At 33.0% G+C, this 25,788-nt stretch overlaps 2 protein-coding genes across 3 annotated transcripts; both read right to left on the bottom strand.

Annotated features, from left to right (window-relative positions):
• Positions 1-8,646: 8,646 nt before the first annotated feature.
• On the bottom strand, positions 8,647-15,380 carry LOC131645185 (potassium channel AKT2/3-like). Of its 2 annotated transcripts, none has more exons than XM_058915848.1 (10): positions 15,100-15,380; positions 14,791-15,006; positions 11,847-12,057; positions 11,434-11,751; positions 11,090-11,329; positions 10,690-11,007; positions 10,424-10,609; positions 10,137-10,212; positions 9,479-10,027; positions 8,647-9,331 (listed from the first exon to the last, which is right to left on the bottom strand). In XM_058915848.1, the coding sequence occupies exons 1-10, from the start codon at positions 15,294-15,296 to the stop codon at positions 9,219-9,221; spliced, it is 2,424 nt and encodes an 807-aa protein (XP_058771831.1). In that variant the 5' UTR covers positions 15,297-15,380; the 3' UTR covers positions 8,647-9,218. The 2 variants fall into 2 exon arrangements, with proteins under 2 accessions (XP_058771831.1, XP_058771830.1); XM_058915847.1 differs by having other exon boundaries at positions 8,649-9,331; positions 9,479-10,048.
• A 1,646-nt stretch (positions 15,381-17,026) lies between these two features.
• On the bottom strand, positions 17,027-25,788 carry LOC131645184 (potassium channel AKT2/3-like). The gene is made up of 9 exons (XM_058915846.1): positions 25,429-25,788; positions 24,433-24,651; positions 20,347-20,881; positions 19,995-20,234; positions 19,584-19,901; positions 19,313-19,498; positions 19,065-19,140; positions 18,397-18,966; positions 17,027-18,257 (listed from the first exon to the last, which is right to left on the bottom strand). Exons 1-9 carry the CDS (start codon positions 25,617-25,619, stop codon positions 18,145-18,147), a joined length of 2,448 nt encoding a protein of 815 aa, XP_058771829.1. The 5' UTR covers positions 25,620-25,788; the 3' UTR covers positions 17,027-18,144.

The raw sequence follows: 25,788 nt of genomic DNA, 5'->3' as shown, positions 1-25,788 counted from the left end.
TCTTTCATTCATAATAATAGATTCGATACAACGAGGAATACTGTTAATAAAACTACGACAAGACCAAGAATTGGCCGCCTTTGAAAGACAATGGACAACCATATTCGCTTGACGCTTAACGAACTCAACCTCAAAGTTCGGAAAATGACAAAGTAAAGATTTAATAGAACGAATGATAAAATTAAATTCGGAATCTCCTATATTATTAGAATGGATAGCTTGGACAACTTGAAGAGAATCACCCTCAAAAATAACATGATCAAGATGGAGGGCTAAAGCACTTTGAATAGCTTCCTTTAACGCCAACGCTTCCGCTTCAAGGACAGAGAACAAGCCAACATCCCATGCAACACCCGCATGAACAAAATTCCCCAAATTATCACGGATACACCAACCTCTATTAGTAGTTCTTTGACGCCGATTAAAACCCGCATCAACATTGCACTTTAACCAACCGGAAGGGGGGGGGATCCAAGAAATCGTGGCTGAGAGGGCAGCCACTCCCTCCGGAGAACTTTGAGCCAACCACCACTCTTGCCACTTATGAAAGGCTAACCACCCAAGCCTTGAAGCCTCCTCCTTCTCATTATTCCAAATAAAATCATTCCTGTTATGCCACAACAATTCAATCATCATAGAAAAACGCCCCAATACCTTTCTATCCTCCCTATTACACAAATTCAAAACAAGAGATCAAATGTCAATAGAATGAAGAAGGAAAGGTGCTACAACATCGGACAAACATGCCGTTCTCCAACATTCAGTAGTCTCAGAACAACCGAAGAAGATGTGCCAATCGTCCTCCTCTTCTTCCCCACAAAATTGGCACATAATAGGACATAGGACATGGTGTTGTCGTAGCCGGACCCGGGAAGGCAAACAATCCGAACATATTCTCCATAGGAGATGTTTCACCCGAGGGGGGCAAAAATAGACCACACTCCATTCCAATTAGCCTCATTATTATCCTGGATAGGATGCTTCTTTATACTCTTCCAAACACGGTAACTGGAACGAACACTATATTGACCGTCTTTCTCTTCTTTCCACACCAAACGATCGGTGACTACATCCTCAACTAACGGGACACAGGTAATAGCTGCCGCTCCTGGACAGTCAAAGAATTCACTAATCAACCTCCCATTCCATTGTTTAGCAAATGGTAATAGTAAATCTTTAACCACCAGATTATAGATTCCCTGTTGTTGAGGCCCCGGGACACACCTATCATCCTTCCCTCGAATCCACGGTTCCTGCATAACCTTAATCTGACTGCCATCACCTATACTCCACCTACAACCCAGCATAAGAACATCTCTAGCTTTCCAAATACTCCTCCACACAAAACTAGGATTAGAACCAAGCTTAGCTTCAAAAAAAGATGAATTTGAGAAATACCTTGCTTTAAAGATTCTGGACACTAAGGCTTGCGGTTGACTCATAATAAACCATCCTTGCTTAGCCACCATAGCCAAGTTAAAAGCTCTAAAATCTCTGAATCCAAGACCACCTTCCTTCTTAGAACAAGCTAACCGCTCCCAAGCCATCCACCTAATGCCCTTACTTTCAGAACCTCCACCCCACCAAAAGGCATTCAACATTCTCTCTATATCATTAATAACTGCTTCTGGCAAAATAAAAATACTCATCACATAAGCCGGAATAGCTTGAAGAACCGATTTGATCATAACTTCTTTACCAGCTTTTGACAAGGACCGACCTTTCCAGGAGTTAATCCGTTGCCAAATACGGTCTTTGATGAAAGAGAACGTAGACTTTTTACTCCTACCGATCATCGAAGGCAATCCTAAGTACTTGCCGGTACCTAGAACATGATGGACTCCCATTATTTTTGCAAGATCTGCCTGGGCCGGAAAACTCAGATTCCTACTGAAGAAAACCTCCGATTTGGATAAATTGATTTCCTGACCGGAGGCTGTTGCATAGGTATCCAGGATCCCTATAAGATGAGAAACTTCCTCCATATTTGCTCTGCAAAATAGAAAACAATCGTCAGCAAAAAGCAGATGCGACACACTAGGTTCCCCTCTGCAGATTTGGATCCCATGGATATCCCCTCTCGCTACAGAGCCCTTGATGAGGGTTGATAGGCCTTCAGATATGAGAATAAAAAGATAAGGCGACAGTGGGTCGCCTTGCCTGAGTCCTCGTCCTGGTATAATAGGTCCAACTGTGTCCGAATTAACTAGTACCGAATAGTGAACAGACGTCACACATATCATCATCCAGTGTGTCCACTTCTCCGAAAAACCCATCTTAAGTAACATACTTCGTAAGAAACCCCAGTCCACCCTATCATAAGCCTTACTGATGTAGATCTTAAGAGCTAACTGAGCTCTCCCACCCTGTGTCTTTCTCTTGAGAGAGTGGATGATCTCTGAAGCGATCATGGCATTGTGCAGAATAGACCGACCTTCACTACAAAAAAAGTGCTCCCCAGCGACACATATTAGCGACGTGGCTGTCACGTGGGTATTTATTGCCTCTAGCGACGTGACTACCACGTCGCCACATGTTTTTAATTATAAAATAACTTTATAAACATAAAGTAAGGATGAGTCAGACGTTGGGTTACGTGAATAAAGTTGCGACGTGGGTCAAACGTCGCTACATTAAATGTATAAATTATAAATTTAAAAAGCAATAACGTTCACATGGGGGGAGATTGGGGGGAGATTCAAATTTTAAAAAATTAAGTAGTGACGTTGTAAACACGTCGCAACATTTAAAACGTTATATTGAATTGACTAGGTGACAGGATTTATGGCAGAGACATTAATTAAATGTTACCGTTTGCTTGTTGCGACGTGTTTACCACGTGGCAACTAGAGAAATTAATTTCACGTCGCTACATTGCGTATAAATCAATGCAATTCACTTCACTCCACCACACCTTCGTTGCAGAACAAGAACAACAATTCATCCCCAAACTCAAAACCAGAACAAGAACAACAACTTCAATCTCCCAAAATCCAACTCCAATTGCATCAATCCAAATATTTTTTTGATATCAAAGGTAATGAAGAGGTTGAACAAGTATTATGTTATAATTTTATTCTTTATTCTGTTATTAATTTTTGATTTTTTTTGGTATAGTTTTAGTAGATTGAAGAAGGAGGAGAGTAGATTGAAGAAGGAGGAGTAGATTGAAGAAGAGGTAAGTAATTAAAATATATTTTTAGTGTAATTTATAATGATTTTTGGGTTAGATATATGGTATATATTTTTGGGATACATTTATTAAAATAGATTTATAATGTGTTTGTATAAATTGTAAAACTATTAGAAATAAATTGATATATTAAAATTGTTATAATGTGTTTTAAAAAAATTGATATATTAAAATTGTTTTTAGTATAATTTTTATTAATATTTTTATTAAAACTATACAAACATTATTATATATTATATATTAAAACTATTAATATTATACAAACATTAAAATTATTAAAGTTGTTTTTAGTATATTGATATATTAAAACTATTATTAAAATTATTATATATATTATAATATTTTACAGTATATAAAATAGATTATTATAAATATTAATATAAATTTAAAAAGAATATAATAGTTATATATATTATAAAGTTTTCATTTTTAAGAATATAATATAAATATATACTATAAAGTTCTCACTTTAAAAAATATATTTTTATAACTTAAATAAATTTTATATATGTAAAACTAATATAATAGTTATATATTATAAAGTTTTCATTTTTAATTTTTATTATATATATTATTTATTATAATGAGAAATATTATACTAAAAAAAATTTTAATAAAAAACAAAATATGTATATGTATATCATATTTTTAGTAGATTTATTAATTAAGATATGAATGTGTTTGTATATAGATTTATAATGTGTTTGTATAAATTGTAAAACTATTAGAAATAAATTGATATATTAAAATTGTTATAATGTGTTTTAAAAAAATTGATATATTAAAATTGTTTTTAGTATAATTTTTATTAATATTTTTATTAAAACTATACAAACATTATTATATATTATATATTAAAACTATTAATATTATACAAACATTAAAATTATTAAAGTTGTTTTTAGTATATTGATATATTAAAACTATTATTAAAATTATTATATATATTATAATATTTTACAGTATATAAAATAGATTATTATAAATATTAATATAATAGTTATATATATTATAAATATTAATATAATAGTTATATATATTAAATAAATTTTATATATGTAAAACTAATATAATAGTTATATATTATAAAGTTTTCATGGCCGTGTCTTCCCGCCCTCAGAGTGTTGATCATATGTCTTTAGCCAGTACTCAGGCTTTTACCCCATTACTCTCCTCCCACACATTCCCGTCTGGAGTACCGCCATCCTTCCAGTACTCAGCGGTACCGCCATCCTTCCAGCATCCTGGTGTGCCCCCGTCCTTCCAGCAGGCGGCAGGACCTAGCTTTCCATTCACACATACTGGTGTGCCCCCGCCCAGCTTTCCATTCGCCCATACTGGCATGCCTTCATCCTTCCAGCATACTGGAGGATCTGGTTTCTCATATCCCATGCAGATGACTTCCTCCTTTCAGCATACGGGAGGATCCAGTAGTACACCTCCGACACAGGCTGGACGATCTCCTAGTCCACGCCCCACACAGGCTGGACGATCTCCCCGTCCACGTCCGACACAGGCTGGACGATCTCCTAGTCCACGCCCCACACAGGTTGGAGGCTCACGCACCCCACATCCCACACATGTACCAGCACGTGAGGTTGATGAGGCAGTTGATGAGATAGATGGAGCTGATCTTCGTGGGAGGGATGATCCTGATGAGATTCATGTGATTGACGGCAGATTTTGGATTCAGCCCGAAGGAAGCAAGTAAGTTTCCTATTTAAAAACTTTTATAGTATGTATACTTTTTCATTTTTTTTATAAATTTATATCTAACATTTTCATTTTTTGTTTCAGTTTTACGCCGAGTCGGACAGCTGCTAGGGTTGTTAGCTATATAATTCAGCAGATGTATAAATCAGCTTTTAAGAGCTATGGGGACGTAAAAAATAAAGATGAATGGTTTAGAATGTTTAAGGTATTGTTATTTATATATGTTATGCATTTAATTTATTGTTTTAGTTATAGTTATTTAAATAAAATTCTCATTATAATTACTTAACATTTTATTTTAATGTCATACATTATTGCAGGAGAAATGTGTGTGGGATCCTTTGAGTGAAAAAAGTGTTCAGAAAGTTTTCAACACCAGATGCTCTAAAAGAATGTCTGATATGCTGCGGAGAGTAAGGGAGAATCATGAGCTTCATGGCATCCGTCCTAACTGGATAGGCGAGGAGGTTTTTCATGATCTTGTTACATATTGGAGGAGTCCAGAATTCCGGGCTAAATCAGAAACTTTTAAGAAGATGAGGGCATCTGAAAAGGGCGGTTGTGTCAACACAGTTGGAAGTATTAGCACCGCCGAGCATGCCCGACGATTGGTAAAAATTTTAAATTTTTTAAGTTACATCTTTATTCATAATATATTTTACTAATTATTTTTAATTATATTATTTAGGCTAAGGAGTTGGGGAGAAAACCATTGATGCCTGAGCTGATTTCGAGGACCCGGACAAGGAGATCCGGAGGTTTTGTCGACGAGCGCACGAAGTTGTATCTTGTAAGTGAAATTTACGTTGTTTATTTTTTTTAAATTAATACAAAATTTGTGACGTGAATTTCATGTGGCAATTGATAAATTGCCACATTAAAATCATGTGGCAAATCATAAGTTGTGGCGTGAAAATCACGTGGCAACTTTTTAATATATTTTAATTGACTAATTAAATATGCATTTAAATATTTAACTTACATTTTTTATTGAATATCTGTGCAGGAAGATTATGATAGGCGACTTGCCATTTTTCTGGAAAATAATCCTCAATTCATGCCAGCAGAGGGGGAGCCGCTAAATGCGGATGTTGATCACTATATCTGGTGTGAGGTTATTAAGGAAAAAGGACCTAATGGTTGCTTTTTTGGTGCTGGAAATTTGGCGGCCAGCTATAGACGTGGTGACCGCAATCTGTTTCAAAGACTTCAGGATGGAGAGGGTGGATCGCGTCAACCAAATCTGACACAGGAACAAACTGAATTAGTAAGGCAATTGGCGAGACGCGAAAGTGAGGCCCAGATCGAGATGATGCGGAAGAAGCAGGCTGATATGGAGGAGCAGCATGCGCGACAGATGGAGGGCATTATGAAGAAGCAAGCTGAGATGGAGGAGCAGATGAGACGGTTTATGCAAGGAGGTGGAAATTACAGTAATGCTCCTCCTCAAGAGCCGGAGGATGACGGGGTGGCTGATGATTTTAATCCGGATAATTATTTTCCGGATGATGCGTCTTGAAAACATTTTGTATTTTATTTATTTTTAATTTATTTTTATGTAAAATATTCTACATTTTAATTCATTACAGTATTAGTTTTAAATTTTTAGTTTTAATTAATTGAATTTATTATATAATGTTTATTATATGAATTTATTTTATACAAATTTATTATATAAATTAGTTTTTATAGATTTTAATATATAAATTTTATTTTATAGGTTTTATTATATAAATTTTATTTTATAAATTTTATTATATAAATTTTATTATATAAATTTTATTATATATATTTTATTATATATATTTTATTATATATATTTTATTATATATTAATTAATTATAAAAAATATATAAAACAAAACAAATCTAGCGTGAATAAATTTTAAAAATAAAAAGCATTTAATGTAGCGATGTGGTAATCACGTCGCTACATTGGTCAGCAAACACACTGCCCCACACCTGCCACGCCTGCTGTGTGTGCAGATGGATGTTCCCCATGTTTCCTTGTTGCGACGTGGGAGTCACGTCGCTACTTTCTGACGTGGTCTCCACGTCGCTACAAGTTGCCACTTTGTCTCCTGCGACGTGGTGGCTCACGTCGCTACTTTTTTGTTGCCACGTGATATTTCATGTTGCGACGTGTTTCCCACGTCGCTGCAGAGCATATTTTTTGTAGTGCTTCCACAAAAGCCGATTGTTCCTCCGAGATACAATGATTAAGAAACGACTTCAACCTATTCGCCAATGCTTTAGCAATAATCTTATATATGACATTACACAAAGAAATTGGTCGAAAGTCCTGCATTCTATTGGGCTGAGAACATTTAGGGATCAGACAAATATTAGTATCAGTAATGGTGTCCGGAAAATAGCCTCGATGAAGCCACAACGAAGCTGCCTCAAAAATATCGTCTCCATAGATTTCCCAAAAGTGTGTATAAAAACCGGGATTGAAACCATCGGGCCCAGGAGATTTGTCCGGGTGCATATCAACCAACGCCGCATACAGCTCATTCTTAGAAAGAGGAGAAACCATTCTATTATTATTTTCCAAAGAAACACGCTGCTGTATACCATGTAATACTCCACCATACTCACTGTTACTGCTTCCAGCAAAAAGATTATCAAAATAATTCTTGGCAACTTCCCCTAAACCTTGCGGATCAGTGACTATACTACCATCATCATGGTTCAAACTCAAAATATTCTTAAACTTCTTTCTAGCAGTCGCCGAACGATGGAAGAATTTCGTATTCAAGTCACCGTCTTTAAGCCAATGCTTCTTGGCTCTTTGTCTCCAATACACATCTTCACGGATCAAAGTTTTATTAAACTCCAACTGCGCCTCCCGAAACCGCTCAGCCGACTGCAAATCGGCACCACCTCTATTAGCTTCCATCACTGCCTTATGACGCTCCAAATCACCTCTCCTACTTTTACGCAACTCCCGACTCCAAGTCTCTAAACTATCAGCACATGTTAAAATACGCTTAACCACATCAGTATTGGCATCACAGTTCCACCCATTACTAACCGCCTCAGTAATACCATCTTCAAGGAGCCAATTGTTTTCGAATCGAAATTTAAAACTCCCACCAACATGCTGAACCGGATCACAGTCTAGAAGGATGGGGCTATGATCAGAGTGTGATGCGATGAGATTAGACAACTTAGCATGAGGGAAAACCGCAAGCCAATCGGAGGTAGCAAGAGCTCTGTCGAGTCTTTCTTCAACCATATGATCAGTGCCTCTGCTCTTCACCCAAGTGAATTGATAGCCTTCAAGCATAATATCGGATAGATTACAATCACTCACGGCTTGACGAAAACCCGAACACAACCAATTAGGATGAAGGTGTATTCCGTTCTTGTCCTGCTGAGAAAGGAGATCGTTGAAGTCTCCAATAATACACCACGGTAAGTTAGACATATCCCGTAATTCCCGAAGTAGGTCCCATGCCAATCTCCTTCTACTTCTTTCGGGATAACCGTAATAGCAAGTAAGTCTCCATGCACTATTATCTTTATCAGTGACAATAACATTAACAAAGTTTCTTGTATAATTTATGATTGAGAGAAAGTGAGAAACACTTTCATATTTAAGGAGAAACTTAAATAGAAAGATATTAAGGGTATAATTAAGAAGAGGGTCATTGAATAAGATGCTTATTCATCTAAAGACACTTTGTATTAATTTTATTAAAGAGTGGAATTTTTTTTTGGATTCTTTATTGTCTTTGCTTTGAATAATTGTTACGGTCATTTTATGTGTTATCTGGTTGAACAAGTTGTCCCAGACATCTAGTCCTACATCTATCCCTCGAGCAACATAATTTCATAACATTGAAACTTGTTTTATAACATTGTAACATTCTCGTCATAAATAAAAATATTTCTCACTTTTGTTATGCCTATTGTATAGAAAAATCTCATAGATTGTACTCACTGATGTTATACACACCACACACACACACCACACACACCTCACATTGAACTGATTTTATTGAACAAATCACTGCTAAACTTTTCATTGCCTTAAGCATTTAGGTGATTTGGAATACTTTCTTGGTATAAAGGTTTGCAAGAACTCCAATAGTACACTTCTTTTCTCTCCATTCAAATACATTAGGGATCTGCTCATAAAGATTTGTATGCTTAAGTTCAACACTATTACCAATCCTATGCAGTCTACTTCCTCACAAAGGTGTCATTTTCTGTGTCTGAGTGTTTGTATTACAGCACTCTAATTCTTTCGTTCAAGATTATATCCTTATACACTTACATACACTTAGGCATTTTGCATCAATAGTCTATTCAACAATAAACAGTTTATCATTATCTCTTATCACATCAATACTGTTAATTTCTACTCCTTCTTCATTTGTCACCTTTGCATCTCTTGCATCAAACTCAAATTTTTCACCTATTGTACACAAATTAAGAGAAAATAATGAGAGGCCGAGATAAACATATAGAAGACATGTTTCTGTATGTGTCTGTCTACACGCTAGTATTTATGATAACAATATCAATGTTTCAATACTAACTTATAATGAACTCGAAATTTTACCTGCAATAATTTTGAGCTTTTCTAATGAATCCGGCAACTTTATTAACTTTCCGGCTTCAATGAAACCTTTTTCTCTTCTCACTATTGGGTGACCTCTATATATGCTTACTCTTGGACACTCTAGTCCATTATATCTTTCCTTAATTTGTTTCTGATCTTCTTGATTTTCACCCTTTAATACAAACTCACTATGCATTGCCTCATTCACATTAATTAAATGCCCGATTTCGCGTTTCTGCAATAATTCATTTAAGGTGGATGCAGAAAATTCATGGATATGTATATCATCAACTTCTGCGCCGTTCATAACAAGCAGCTGAACCATGTCAACAAGATTTTCTGTTATAGCAATTTGTATAGCCTTCGTGTCGTGTCCATCTTTTGAGTCGATGTTTAGTCCTTGCTTTAGAAGCTCGTTCATCACGGTTAAATCGTTTCTTTTTGCTGCTAGACATAGGAGATTTCCAGCCGTGTATGGATCAGAGAGTGCAGATAGCTGATAGAGGATTCTGAAGATTGAGTAATGCTTTGAAGCTATTGCATACCATACTGCAGTGTTACCATTCATATCTGTCAATAATCGAAATGTAAATTTCTATACGAATGTGAAACATAAATCGATAAAAATTATAATCATATAGAAATATATATGTCATACCTTTTATATGTATATTGCATGTATGTTTGAGCAAGACTTTAACACACTCTTTATGTCCATTTGATGCTGCTATGTGCTGCACATGCAATCAACAATTAAGTTTATAGTAAAGGAAGTAACCGTTGAAACACTGATACAGACACGAACACATAAAACCCGACAATAATTGAAAGTAATTACTACATATTTCATTGTCGTGTTAGTATTGACACTGACACGTCTCGGACACCAGACACACCATATCTATCTGAAGTGTTTGTGCTACGTAAAAATAAGAGCATGCATACCAATGGAGTTTTTCCTTTAGAGTCACCAATATCAGGATCCAAACCAGCACCAAGAAGCTCCTCAAGAAAAGCAGCATTACCAGTGCTAGCCACAGTTAACAAATTCACAGACATGTTAGGATCTTCTTCTTCAACATTCTCCAACATTACATCTTTGACACTCAAATTCTTAAGCTCCTTATAATGCTGCAAATGCATCACATTATACTATATAAGCTTTCAAATCAAAGCCATAATAAGCATTACAATCCAAAACCATAACCAACCTGAAGGAAATTTTTGAGTATTAGTATATTATCTTCTTTTTTACTATGCATTTCTTCTACAAGAGCACTAGTTTTCAACCTCAGAATCTCTGTGAATGTCTTGGTTCTATATGTATAGCTCTGAGACCTACAACAAAGTGCACCAACTTCTCCAAACATTTCACCTGTTGTTAGAGTCCCTAAAACTCTCTCTTTCTCTATCACACTATCTATGATCTCTACTTCTCCTGACACTATAATGTAAACATCATCCGGCGCTTCGTTTTGCGTTATAACATCCTCTTTCGGTGGTATGTATTCCGCATTCATTTTCGCAACCTGCAACACATTCACGATTTATACGAAACTATTTGAATTTATCACTGCTAGTGAGAGTTCACCGAAACAAAGCAACTCTTACGAGGGACAAAAGGATTTCTTTCGAGACGCCTTTGAAGAGATAGACTTTCTCTACAGTTGGAAAAAACAAATGCTGGCAAATGCTTTTGCAAATTGACTTTGGCAGTTGTTCAATTAACTGATGTTGATTCAAACTTTCCGCCTTAAATCTCAAACACATGTAAGCAAGGATTTGATCTTTTAGCCTCGGTGGCAAGCGATTTCGGTACACAAAGTTCGATGCTGCTTCAATGCTATTTCTCTACAACAAAATCAAAAGTTCTAGTCACATGAAACATATAACTGGTCACGGAGTTCAGTCAATTGTGCCTACGTTTCTGATAGTAATAAAATAATAGTACTTACGAATTCCATTGTGCGGCGAGTTCCTTCAACTACAAGATTCGTCATGTTACCGATTAAGTAAGCGGTTAGGCCGAGGTTGAAGAGCATATAAAAAATAATGAAAATCATTTCCATGGTGTTGACAGCATGAAGATCGCCATAACCGACGGTTGTCATGGTGGTGATGGACCAGTATATGGCTGAAATGTATCTTGTTCTAGGACTTGTCTCTTTGAAATTTGGAATGACAGCTCCAATCCATGTTTTACCTTTATGAGGGTACCTATCAGCTAGCATGTAATAGAGACAACCAGCACAATGAACTGAAAAGAGTGTTACCTGCATGCATCATAAAATTTTCAACATTATAATATATAACTGTTTTGACACATCCTTATAATCCCTTTCAAACATAATATGTGAATGTGACATACAGAAAGAAGCCTAGCACATCTGACCCAGAAATAGCTGAATCTGATGTCTTTCTCAAGCCTTGTGAAGAATTGTTTGACACGTCTGATTCTCCAAAATCTGAGCATTCCCAAGAGAAAGAAAGGAAGACTCAATTTGTGATTGCCAATGTAGCCTATTGCTTCATAGGGTATTGTTGATGCCACATCCATTATGAACCATGATGACAAGTACCTATCTCAAACAAAATACAATATGAATAACAAGTTAAAATATGAATAAGCTCGGATTTTCGGTCATCCTGTCTGATTTTTTCTTAGTTCGTGAATTTGGAGACTGAATAGAGTTGGTTCATGGACTCGGTAGAGTAGTATCTTTGGTGATAATAAGATTTTCAAGGTCTATGGTATTGATATGATCAGATTTAAAATGTTCAATGGTCGTAAGTTTCTTCTTCAGAACACGAGGTTATGTTCTAGAGCTCATTCAAAATTTGTTGGCCATGAACATGTTTGATTATCTTGGCTATTGCACTAGAGTTAAACATGAGGTGTTGAAGATTTTGCATGGTTAAGTGATCATAACTAAAGAGTCTAAAATATGTGGTTTATGTATTTTAGAAGATTTTAATGTTGTTGTTCATTCATCATGAACCAGTGAAGACTTTCATGACACGAATAAGTTGGAATTTGAGATCAAGGCATGGTGGATACTTGGAGATTGTTTTAGAACACTAACGAATTTTGCAGAAGACAGGATATAAAAATGCATTTGATTACTGAGTTGTCATTGAGTTTTTAGAGTAAGGTTGGGGCCATTAAAACTTACTTAATTGGCAGGTGTTCATTTACATGAATAGACTTTCGAACACTTACGAAAGTTTGGGTAGAAAGACAATAACCTACTATATTTTAAATTTGTAATATTTTGTGTGATGGATTTATTTTATAAGATTCTGGTCCTTTTAAAAGTAAGATTCTGAAATTCATGCAACTATCACCAAAGTTGGATCAATGAAATTAATTTATTTTTTTTAATATATGATATTCTTTAACCTAAGCATGTCTTATTCACTAATCACATGGGGTCAACAATATTTTGTAGAGTCTATGACATTTATAGATCAACAACAATTACTGGGCCCTCGGTTTGAATTGGGCTGGCCCACTCATTTATTTTCTAAAATTTGGACAGTGGCCCATACACTAGTTTTGAGATTAAACAAGAACCAGGTGTTCATAATCTTATCTTAATTATTTAAATCTAATTAATTCTCCTACAACAAATATCCTTAATCGTTATTAATAAGTAATAACTGATTAGTTGGTCTAATACATATCAATGTTATCAAACTTAGGTTGTAATTAGGCTCTAATGTTTAGCCTCTCTAAGAATGTATGAATTTAGAATTTTAGAAAATGAATAATTAAAATCAAATCCCCACGTATGAATTAGAGAAATAATAATAATAATAATAATAATAATAATAATAATAATAATAATAATAACAATAATAAAAATAATAATAATAACAATAACAATAATAATAATAATAATAATAATAATAATAATAATAATAATAATAATAACAATAATAAAAATAATAATAATAACAATAACAATAATAATAATAATAATAATAATAATAATAATAATAATAATAATAATAAAATTATTTATGATATACTACATTCATTTCATTAGAATAATAATACTTTCCCGTTATATTCTACAAAGATCAGGGTAATAGGATGGTTTTAAGAGTGTGCAAGATGTAATATGTTATAGGAACTCAAATTTTCATAGTTAAGTTGTAATTAAATATAATCTATAAGACTTCATAATAAATTTCTCATAGTTAAACTATATAATTAAATAAAAAATTTAGTTGTTTTGTCATAGTTAAATTATAACTAATTAGAATAAAATATTAGAAACTAAATATAGTTATGTCATATATTCATTTTTTAAAACAATATAATATTTTAAAAAAATATAATGTATTAAATTATTTTCACCATATTTTTTATGTTTTCTTAATTGGCATATCGGGTGTACAAAAGAAGGGTTAGATCGGGTTGTATGTAACCCGAACTCAACGTTAAGATTTATCTTTAAATTGCTTTGGAATGGTATGGATAACTCGAGGGATAATCAAAATTCGTCCCTATTTTAACTACGTCACTATCTTATCACAAAATTTGACCTATATTTTTTTGAGATCAATCGAACCAAACTTTTTACATTTAGATTTGAATGAGTTACAAGACTAAACTGGATCTTGTACACTCTTAAACCAACTTTACTATACAATAATTTGGAACGTAAAGATTATTTTAAATGTTTACATAAATATTTATATATTATTAAATATATTTTTATTTCTATTTTCCGATTTGATAATTGTTGTAGGTTGAAATAAAATAAATAAAAATTAATGTTGATGTAAAAAATATTTATAGATAATTTTAAAAATATTTATAGATAATTTTAAAAATATTTTAAAGAAAAATTCAAATTATTTTTAAGTTGTTTAAAATTTTGTTAGATGAGTCTAAGAATACATTTAGTTTTCATCTATTAGAAATAATTTAATTTTATTAGTATAAAAAAATACATTAACAATAATCAAGTTTTATCTCTTTAATTGAGATAGATTACATGAATCAAATTACAGTCATAATGGTTTGTCTAGTATTATATTTCTAATTAATTTATTAATCTCGGAATCTTTGTTAATAATTTTATTTACGATTTTTCTAGGTATTCTATAATTCATTTTTGTTTAGTATATTTTTCTTAGAAGAGAGTCTATATATGGCCAAATCATATAATTTTGTTTTATTTTTCAAAAAATTATTAAAATAAATCATTACTTAATATGTATTAATATTATCTTTATTTTAAGTTTTTTTCTTTTTCTTTTGCAATATTAAATAACTGATAAATAAGTAGTTAAGAAATTACCTAACAGCAATTTTTTTGGAATCTCTAACAAGTAGATGAGTAGTTCCATCAATGAATGCCACAAAGAATGTCATCACAATATCAATAGCAAAGAAAAGATCAACAATATTGTCCACAATATATAGCTCCCTATTTGAAGAATGCATGAATGCAACTTCAAATGGATAAACCCATGCAGTATATGCTACCAACACCACCATAAAACTCTCCCACCACCTGCACATAATAATCATCCAAAAATACTATAAAAGTTTAATTATAATTTTAAGAGAGTAAAAAAAAATTTAAAAAAAAAAAATAGCTCTCTACCTATATCTTGAATCCATTGGTGAAATGATCCATTTAGAGTAAACTTGAGTCTCTTTAGGAACACCAAGTGGTGGAAGAATGAGCTTTGAAACATTGGTTAGATTGAATGATGAAGATGATGTATAGTCCTCTTTAACATCATGATGTTGCTTGCTGCTCAAGTTAGAAGAATCATATGAACTAATATTGATCTCCATTTTGTACCAAACTATAGGTGAAGAATGGTTCTAATATAATGAGGAAAAGAAAGATAGGGCATGATGATATTTGATGTAGCATTAATGGGAGATGTGTATAGTGACCCAATGAAATGTGGTTTTGTTTGAATATATATAGCAAGTAGGTTAGAGTAAGGTCAATAGGCTTGGTGGGGTTGAGTTTTGTTTCTCCACCAACTAGTGACACTTGCTAGAAAAATGTATCTATATATGGAATGTGTGAATGGGGGGTGTAGAAACATAATATAATTGTAAGATGGAGTATCATTTTCTGATGTTAATTACATGCATTATTTGGTCGACTATTGACATGTAAATGATCAAAACTTGTACAAAGTGTGTTTTGGCATGATATGAGGAATGGTGTAAGAAGTTAAAGGATCAATTTATCTTTGTTTTTGTAGGTTTTGAATCTTTGGAGATATGGGAAACACATTGCATGTGAAGAACGTTGTATTGTTGGCAATTTGATATTAAGTTATTAATACCAATTAATCTTAGTACAAAACTATAGTTGAATTGGTATCTAAGGAGGTAGATTTTGGTTAGTATTTTTACAGTTTGTGTTGTTGCCTTTGGTGTCAAACTAGTATAGAGAGAATTAATATTTGGCTGATATGAACAAAGATTCAACTTTATTGGAGCTATTTTTTATTCAAGTTTTATTGCTATCATTCCAAGTTTTTATTGTTATCGCTTTTATTTGTTCATTGCTATTACTTCTTGCTACTATGTATGCTTTATTTGCTTACTCAATTGCCATGTCTGAGTAGTAAATTAGGAGTTTAAGGCCTTGAGGATTGTCTCGTGACAAGTCTAATGTAGATTTCCGGAAAAATTTTGTATGCGCGCCTTAAACAGGTAAAAACAATTGTCTCAATGTCAAATTCATTTACTCAAGCTTTCTAGTGTAGGGTATTACACTAAAAAAAGGTGGAGAATGACACGACTTTTGCATCCTTAAGCATCTGGTTTGGTCGTACTTGTTCCCTCGAAATACGCAAAGGAAAGTAAAAATGCTCCACTTGCATCAAAGTGTTCTCAAAGGACTCTGAAAGTTCCGCAAGACCGAGAGCTGATGATTCATTTAATTTTAAGGCCAGGAGACATTCTCAAGGTGCAATTTGCCAATTTTTCAAAATCTCGCGTGTGTTTGGAATCCCAGTCACTTGCCGCTACCGCACGTTTATGGTTATATGGACCGTGATTTTCTGAAGCAACAAATACTTGCTTATATCAAAACGCACAGTTTGACCGTGATTTTTGATAAATACCAAACATAAGTGGTTTGTGCGGAGGCCAGAGCTTTATCTGTCCTTGTTTTGTACTCCTTGCACATATGTATCTCACTGAAGTCTCATATACTTTCCTCAAGTATTTGTTTCTCCTTAAGACGCCGATCAAATAAGAAAGCATCCCAACAATCAGCATCACCAATGGCCAGAACGGAAGAAGCTCATCGAGTATAATACGCCAGATTCAACAACTCCTCTTTGAGAATCTCGCTGGTCAGTTTGGTGAGATAAGAGAAGTTCTCTTTTGAAATAGATGTCTAATGCTCTCTTGCAGTATGGAGTCCCAGCCTAGCCTAGAAGACAGGAACTGGAGAACCTTATTAACTAAACTCCTTCATTGGTGCTAAATGGAAAGTCTTGCTATGAGATGTTACATGGAAAAGCACCTGTGTATAAACAATTAAGGGTGTTTGAATCACTATATATGTTATGTGCATAATCAAAGAAGAAAATGAGACAAGTTTGGTAGCCGAAGAAAAATATGTGCTTTCATTGAATATCCTTATGGCAAAAATGGATGGAATTTTCTCTATGGGCTCAAACAGCTCCTAGGTGTTGGTTTTCCATGCTCTCTACATCACTGAAACATTTCGGATTCACACAATCACGGTCAGATTAGTCTCTCTTTGTTAAGCAAAAACAAAAGGCGTATACTGTAGTATTAGTGTATGCAGACAACCAGGTTATTGCTATTAATGCTTCAAGGATTATTTGCACATATGTTTTCACATGTAAGACCTTGGCAAACTCAAATATTTTTTAGGCTTTGAACTGACTCTCTCTAATAGTAGATTTTTTCTGTCAGCAAAATTATGTGTTGGACATCATAAAGGAGACATGTCTTTTAAGATCAAAACCAACAAGAAATCACATCTATCCCCATTTGTGCCACTGTCAAATATTCACATCACTAGAAAGGCATGTATCCATATTCTCTCTAATAGTAGATTTTTTCTGTCAGCAAAATTATGTGTTGGACATCATAAAGGAGACATGTCTTTTAAGATCAAAACCAACAAGAAATCACATCTATCCCCATTTGTGCCACTGTCAAATATTCACATCACTAGAAAGGCATGTATCCATATTCTCTCTAATAGTAGATTTTTTCTGTCAGCAAAATTATGTGTTGGACATCATAAAGGAGACATGTCTTTTAAGATCAAAACCAACAAGAAATCACATCTATCCCCATTTGTGCCACTGTCAAATATTCACATCACTAGAAAGGCATGTATCCATATTCTCTCTAATAGTAGATTTTTTCTGTCAGCAAAATTATGTGTTGGACATCATAAAGGAGACATGTCTTTTAAGATCAAAACCAACAAGAAATCACATCTATCCCCATTTGTGCCACTGTCAAATATTCACATCACTAGAAAGGCATGTATCCATATTTTCTCATGAACATTAGCCTCACTAGTCTATTAGTAGTAGCAGTAATGTTAATAATGTTAGTCCATGGCAAAATTCAGAAGAAAATCATTACTATCATCCTTTTCACATCAACAACCAAAATCAATAATATCCTATTCAACAATAAAGAGTTTATCATTATCTCTTATCACATCTATACTATCTATTTCTGCTCCTTCTTCATTTGTCACCATTGCATCTCTTGCATCAAACTCAAACTTTTCACCTATATATTGTACACAAACAAAACAAGAACCAAAAAAAATGAGAAACCGAGAAAAACAAACAATAGACACATTTGTGTCTGACTAGACGCTAGTATTTATAATAAAAATATACTAACTTCGGTGAGTTTGAAATTTTACCTGCGATAATTTTGAGCTTTTCTAATGAATCAGGCAACTTTATTAACTTTCCGGCTTCAACGAAACCTTTTTCTCTTCTCACTATAGGGTGGCCTCTATATATACTTACTCTTGGAAACTCTACTCCATTATATCTTCTCCAACCTTGTTTCTGTTCTTCTTCATTTTCATCTTTTAATACAAACCCACTAGGCATTGTCTCAGTCACATTAATTAAATGCCCGATTTCGCGTTTCTGCAGCATTTCATTTAAGGTGGATGCAGAAAATTCATGAACATGTATATTAGCAACATCTGCGCCGTTCAGGACAAGTAACTGAACCATGTCAACTAGATTTTCTGTCATGGCAATTTGAATAGCCGTTGTTCCGTGGCCATCTTTCGAGTCGATGTTTAGTCCTTGCTTTAGAAGCTCGTTCATCACGGTTATATCGTTTCTTTTCGCTGCTAGACATAGCAGATTCCCTGCCGTGTATGGATCGGAGAGTGCAGATAGCTGATAGAGGATTCTGAAGATTGAGTAATGCTTTGAGGCTATTGCATACCATAGTGCAGTGTTACCATTCATATCTGTCAATAATCGAAATGTAAATTTCGATACGAATATGAATTATAAATCGATAAAAATTATAATCATATAGAAATATATATATATATATATGCCATACCTTTTATATGAATGTTGCATGTATGTTTGAGCAAGGCTTTCACACACTCTTCATGTCCATTTGATGCTGCTATATGCTGCACAAAAACCAACAAGTTGATATTTCGGTTTTGAATTCGCTATGATCAAAACTATAGTGAAGAAAGGAAGTAATCTACAAAACTATAATACAGACACGAACATCAGATACAATAATACTAACACATATACACTAATACGTGTTGGACACCAGACAGACCCTATACATACCAATGGAGTTTTTCCTTTTGAGTCACCTATATCAGGATCCAAACCAGCTCTTAGAAGCTCCTCAAGAAAAGCAGCATTACCTGTGCCAGCCACAGTTAACAAATTCACCGCCATGTTAGGATCCTCTTCTTCAACATTCTCCACCATTAAATCTTTGATACTCAAATCCTTAAGCTGCTTATAATGCTGCAATTGCATCACATTATACTATAAACTTTCAAGTCAAAACCATATTAATGATGATTACTCACAAGTCAAAATCATAACAAACCTGAAGGAAATTTTTGAGTATTAGTATATTATCCTCTTTTTTTATCTGCATTGCTTCTATAAGAGCATTGGTTTTCAACCTCAGAAGCTGTGTAAGAGTCTTGGTTCTATAGGTATAGCTTTGAGACCTACAACAAAGTGCACCAACTTCTCCAAACATGTCTCCTGCTGTTAGAGTCCCTAAAACTCTCTCTTTCTCTATAACACTATCAATGATCTCTACTTCTCCCGACACTATGATGTAAACATCGTCCGGCGCTTCATTTTGCATTATAACATCCTCTTTAGGCGGTATGTATTCCGCATTCATTTTCGCAACCTGCAACACATTCACAATACGCGCGCTTAATTAAGTTGTTTATCTGTATAGTCTCAATATAAGTGTAAGAATCAAAGTTGATCGGTTTCTTACTAAGGACAAAAGGATCTCTTTCGAGACGCCTTGGAAGAGATAAACTTTCTCCACAGTTGGAAAAAACAAATGCTGGCAAATGCTTTTGCAGATTGATTTCGGAAGCTGTTCTATTAGCTGATGTTGATTCAATCTCTCCGCCTTAAATCTTAAACACATGTAAGCAAGGATTTGTTCTTTTAGCCTCGGAGGCAGCCTATTTCGGCACACAAAGTTCGATGCTGCTTCAATGCTATTTCTCTACCAAAAAAAAAAAACAAATGTAACATGAAACATTAGTATACATAATCTAAAACAACTGGTCACGGAGTTCAGTCAATTGTGCCTACGTTTCTGATAGTAAAGTACTTACGAATTCCATTGTGCGCCGAGTTCCTTCAACTACAAGATTCGTCATGTTACCGATTAAGTAAGCGGTTAGTCCAAGATTGAAGAGCATATAAAAAATAATGAAAATCATTTCCATGGTGTTGACAGCGTGAAGATCGCCATAACCAACGGTTGTCATCGTGGTGATGGACCAGTATATGGCTGAAATGTATCTAGTTCTAGGACTAGTCTCTCTGAAATTTGGAATGACAGCTCCAATCCATGTATTGCCTTGATGAGGATACCTATCAGCAAGCATGTAATAGAGACATCCAGCACAATGGATTGAGAAAAGTGTGACAGAAAGAAGCCTAGCACATCTGACCCAAAAATAGCTGAATCTGATGTCTTTTTCAAGCCTTGTGAAGAATTGTTTGACACGTCTGATTCTCCAAAATCTGAGCATTCCTAAGAGGAAGTAAGGGAGGCCTAGTTTGTGTTTGCCAGTTAAAATGAAGCCTATTGCTTCATATGGTATTGTTGATGCCACATCCATTATGAACCATGTTGACAAGTACCTATCATCATTATCATTTTAGTCAAACACTCTTGTTAACAAGTAATATTTGCATGATGAATAATTAGTAAAAGAAATGAGAAAAAAAAAATATTACAATAAAAATGATGATACTCAATAACTTTAATAATTATATTAATTATATTAAGAAAATGTCATATTTTTTTCATTTTTTATTTTTGTATTTAAGAATAGATATAGGTTAGACAACACAAAAAATTCAACCTAATCAACATATGTAAGACATAGATCTAGCAAGTTATTTGATATAGGTTTATCTTTAAACATGAGTTTGACACTTTTTTTTTTTTGGCAAACTTAGTGGTTTTAAAAATATATATAATTTAGTTATTTAGAGTTTTCTAGATTATGTATTTATCAAGATTGGTTTTAACGTATTAAGTGGAGATCTTAGATGTGTGTTTCTTATTAATCTTGCGGTTTTAGTCAACGGATGTCCGACCCAAAAAAGTAACATCCAAAGGAGGTTGAAGTAAGGTGACCGTCTAGCTCTGTGCATGTTCTTGCTTTTGACTAAAGATCTTGGTGATTCGTTTTCTTGGTCGGTGGGCCTTGATATTTTCGTTTTGTCCAGAGTTAATGTCATGGGTTTGAGTATTTCTCGTCTCTGAAATGCGGATACTTAGTTGATAACATCTGGACGACTAAGACAATTTTTTGAGGTATTAAGTTAGTATTAGATATTCGGGTTAATTTTTCGAAGAGCAGTCTCATTTGAATTAATATGGATCATGTCTTTTTAGATTTAGCTTGTGACTTACTCCCTTACAAGTAAAGGTCCACGCTCTTCAAGTATCTAGGGTCATCGGTAAAGGCCAATCCTTGACTTGAGTCTATGTAAAAACCACTAGTTATTATGATTTCTAGAAAGCTGAACTCGTGGAGTCATCGGTATGTTAGCTTGGGAGGACGAGTGATCTTACTCAACATTATTATTAATATTTTCTCGGTTTTGTTCTTGTCTTTCTTAAAGATGTCTGTCAAGGTTTATAAGAAGATCATTAAGGTCCAAAGGAGGTTCCTTTAGGGCGAGGTCAAAGGTAACTTTAAGATCTGATGGGATAAGTGATTTAATGTCCTTAAGCCTTAGTATCGTGGTGGTTTTTGAGTCTAGGACATCGGCTAGGTCAACTTAGTCCTTTTGGCTAAATAGAAGTGGCGGTTTTCTCGGATGCATCGGGTATTTGGTTTGATATCTTATCCCCAAGCACATGTTACTTCCTCATCCTCATGGGTAAGTCTATTGCCTTTTGCGTTGCGTTTATCTAGTGGAAAGGTGTACCCCTCCTTGATTTTAAAAGTGGACATTCTACTGATTGGTTTGTAGATGGTCTTAGTAAGAATGTAGGAACTGACCTCCTTACATCCTTCTTGAAGGATCTTTGGGTATGATTCACTCCTTTTTGTGTCAGGTTTCTTAGGCTCTTCAGTATCTTTAACCAGAAGGGTTGGTCTGTTAATCATGTGGGGGTAAGTGTAAATGAGACTCTGACCTGAGATTTGAAGTGGAAGAGATCCCTTTTTATTTACCAAAGAGAAATGATTTCTAATCTTTTGTTAGCTATTTGAGATGCGATTCCTTCTTTGGAAAGTAGTGGTGGTGTCATTCCAAGGATGATGTTTTTTTCTTTTTTCTTTGCTTAGGTCTGCTTTAGCTGCCTTTTTAGCTATTTTTCAGTCAATCCTACGAGTTCGGTTCTCCATTTCATTATGGCCCTACCAGATAACATGTTTAAGCGTGTGGTGTTGGTGGATCCTGAGAATTTTTTTGGCCCATTGTGTAGCGGGCCTAAAGTCGGTTATCCATTTATTTGTGACTTACCATCTGAAAGTTTCCATTTGGTATGGCATATTTAGGTGGTTGGTGTGGCGATTCGTTCTTCTTCGAGATGTTACAACTATTTTTGTGATTTTTAGACTATTGGAAGGTAGGTATAGGGTAAGGGGTGGGTTCTCTATGATTTGGCATTCGGTAATGTGGTCGATATAAAAATTCAAAAATGATATTATTTTTTCAAATTTTTCCACCAGCTTGATAAATAAATATAAGAATAATTTTTTATTTGAAAATAGTATGTTAGTAGATTTAGGAAAAACTCTTTTGCTCTCTACCTAGATTGAAAATCCTATGCACTATATGAGCAAATACTGGATTCAATGTTTTTTATAAATTTAAATATATAAACCTAAATTGAGAAGTTCCTTTAATTAAAGCATATCATTTTTCAGTTATGGCATGGGTGCAACAACATTGTTTATACAAAAGTCTCTTGACATTTATGGAACATCAACATTGCATTAATTATTGGGCCCTCTATATAAACTGGGTTGGCCCACTAATTTTTGTCTGAAATTTGGACCCTGGCCCATAGACAATTTTGTGGTTAAAAAAGAACCAAGTGTTCATAATCTTATCTTATTTAAATCTAATTAATTAATACTCCTACAACAATTATTGTTAATCATTATCTGAATAGTTAGTCTTACATATATCAATAGTATCAAACTTAGGTTGAAATTAGGCCATAATGTTTAGCCTCTTCAAGAATATATGAATTTGGAAATTTAGAAAATGAATAATTAAAATCAATCCCTCACGTATGAATTAGACAAATAATAATAATAATAATAATAATAATAATAATAATAATAATAATAGTAATAATAATAATAATAATAATAATAATAATAATAATAGCAAATCAAATTCTTTATAATAAAGAGAATATCAGATATTATTATATTCTTATATGGAACTCTTCATCCTTTTCATTGGAATAATAATACCTTTACACTTTACATACTAATTTGATTCAGTTTTCTATAGAATAATAAAATATTTTTGAAATTACAAAAAGTATTAAATTATTCTCGTCACTTTTTCATGTTTTTATTGATCAATGATATGCAATAATTTTTAATTTCCCCATTTTTTAATTTCTATGAATTAAAATAAAATAAAATAAAAGTCATTTTAATATCAATAATTTGTATCATTATTTTCAAGTATTTATAAGAAAAAATAAATTATTTCATATTTATCTAAAATTTCTATATGAGTCTAAGAATATATTTAATTTTCTTCTATTAAAAATAATTCTATTTTATCATGATATTAATTTTAAGGTGAATTTTGAAAATGTTTTTATAATTATTTTATTGAATGTATGTGTAAAAATATTGTACAGATATAAAAATATTATTTAATATTTAAAAACTATTATACAATATTATTTATTTATTGAGCAGTGCTATTTAGTACGAAGTAATTTGAAAAAGAAATGCAAGAATGAGTATGTGTCACTATTTTAGTGGTAAATTTTAAATTAATTTTAAATTTAACTTTTTTTTAATAGAGATCATGGGGTTGTGGTGATAATGGATGGTTGAGATCTATTCTTGCATTTCTTATTTTTCCACTTTCTTACTCGTAAGCATTTTCCTTATTTATTTTTCTTTTTTAATAAAAATAGATTAATTAATATAAAACTATAATTTAAATAAGTGATAAATAAGTAGTTAAGAAATTACCTGACAACAATTTTTTTGGAATCTCTGACTAGAAGATGAGTAGTTCCATCAATGAATGCCACAAAGAATGTCATGACAATATCAATGGCGAAGAAAAAATCAACAATATTGTCCACAATATAGAGTTTTCTATTTGGAGAAGAATGCATGAAAGCAACTTCAAAGGGATAAACCCATGCAGAATAAGCTACCAAAACAACCATAAAACTCTCCCAACACCTGCACATTATCATATAATATATATTATTAAAAATAATATCACTTTAATTTAACTCATAAATTAATTTTTTATAACTAATTAATCATTCTATTCTAACAACATATTTTGAATTATTTTGCTTTCAAAATTAAAAAAAATAAAACATATTTTAAAACTCGATTGATTTGACGAAATTAATATGATATATTAAGTTTAATAAAGTTTAGAAATATATTTTTGTTTGGACTAACTTGATAAATTTTTAAATACATGTTAAGATGAGTTTTTTTAACAATTAAAAATAAATAAAATTTTAAATTAAGTCATTTTTAAACTATTAAATATATTGACATGATTGGTTAATTTTTTTACTAAACTAATTAATACTAGCAATTATTGAATATGATGTAACAAACAAAAGCTTAGGGAATAAGAAATACTAATTAGTAATAGCAATTAAATTTATACTTTGAAGCATAAAAATATACTATTAATTAAGCAAAGTAGAAACTTTATCATATTCTTTTAGTGAAGTATAAAAATACTAGAAATACTATAATTAAAATAAGCTTAGCAAATTAGTTTACACTTTGAAGCATAAAAAATACTATTAATTAATTAAACAAAAAATATTAAAATATATCTTCGAGATAAAGTTTTTTTTTTTTTTACTTATGATTTTACCTTAAAAGAAATCCTATAAAGTTAATATAAAACTATAAAAGATTAATTATAATTTTAAGAAAAAGAAGTTTAAAAAATGAACTTGTTTCAAACAAAGTAAACTATTTATCTACCTGTATCTAGAATCCATTGGTGAAATGATCCATTTAGAGTAAACTTGATTCTCTTTAGGAGCACCAAGTGGTGGAAGAATGAGTTTTGAAACATTCCTTAGATTGAATGATGAAGATGATGTATGATGATGATGATGATGATGTTTTTTGTTCAAACTAGAAGAATTATATGAACTGAAATTGTTCTCCATTTCTTGCTAAGTGAAAGATTGTTATGGAGAGATTCAAGAAGTTTGAGAATAGATCCCAAAATGAAGATAATTGGTTAAAGGAAAAAGAAGAAAGAAGGAGAAAGCTCAAGAGAAATCATGATGGTAATATTGTGATTTCCCTTCATGTATATAGTGACCCAATGAAGTA

This window comes from Vicia villosa, linkage group LG1, assembly GCF_029867415.1.
Source record: "Vicia villosa cultivar HV-30 ecotype Madison, WI linkage group LG1, Vvil1.0, whole genome shotgun sequence".
Lineage (NCBI taxonomy): Eukaryota > Viridiplantae > Streptophyta > Magnoliopsida > Fabales > Fabaceae > Vicia > Vicia villosa.
This window is presented reverse-complemented; position numbering and strand designations above follow the sequence as displayed.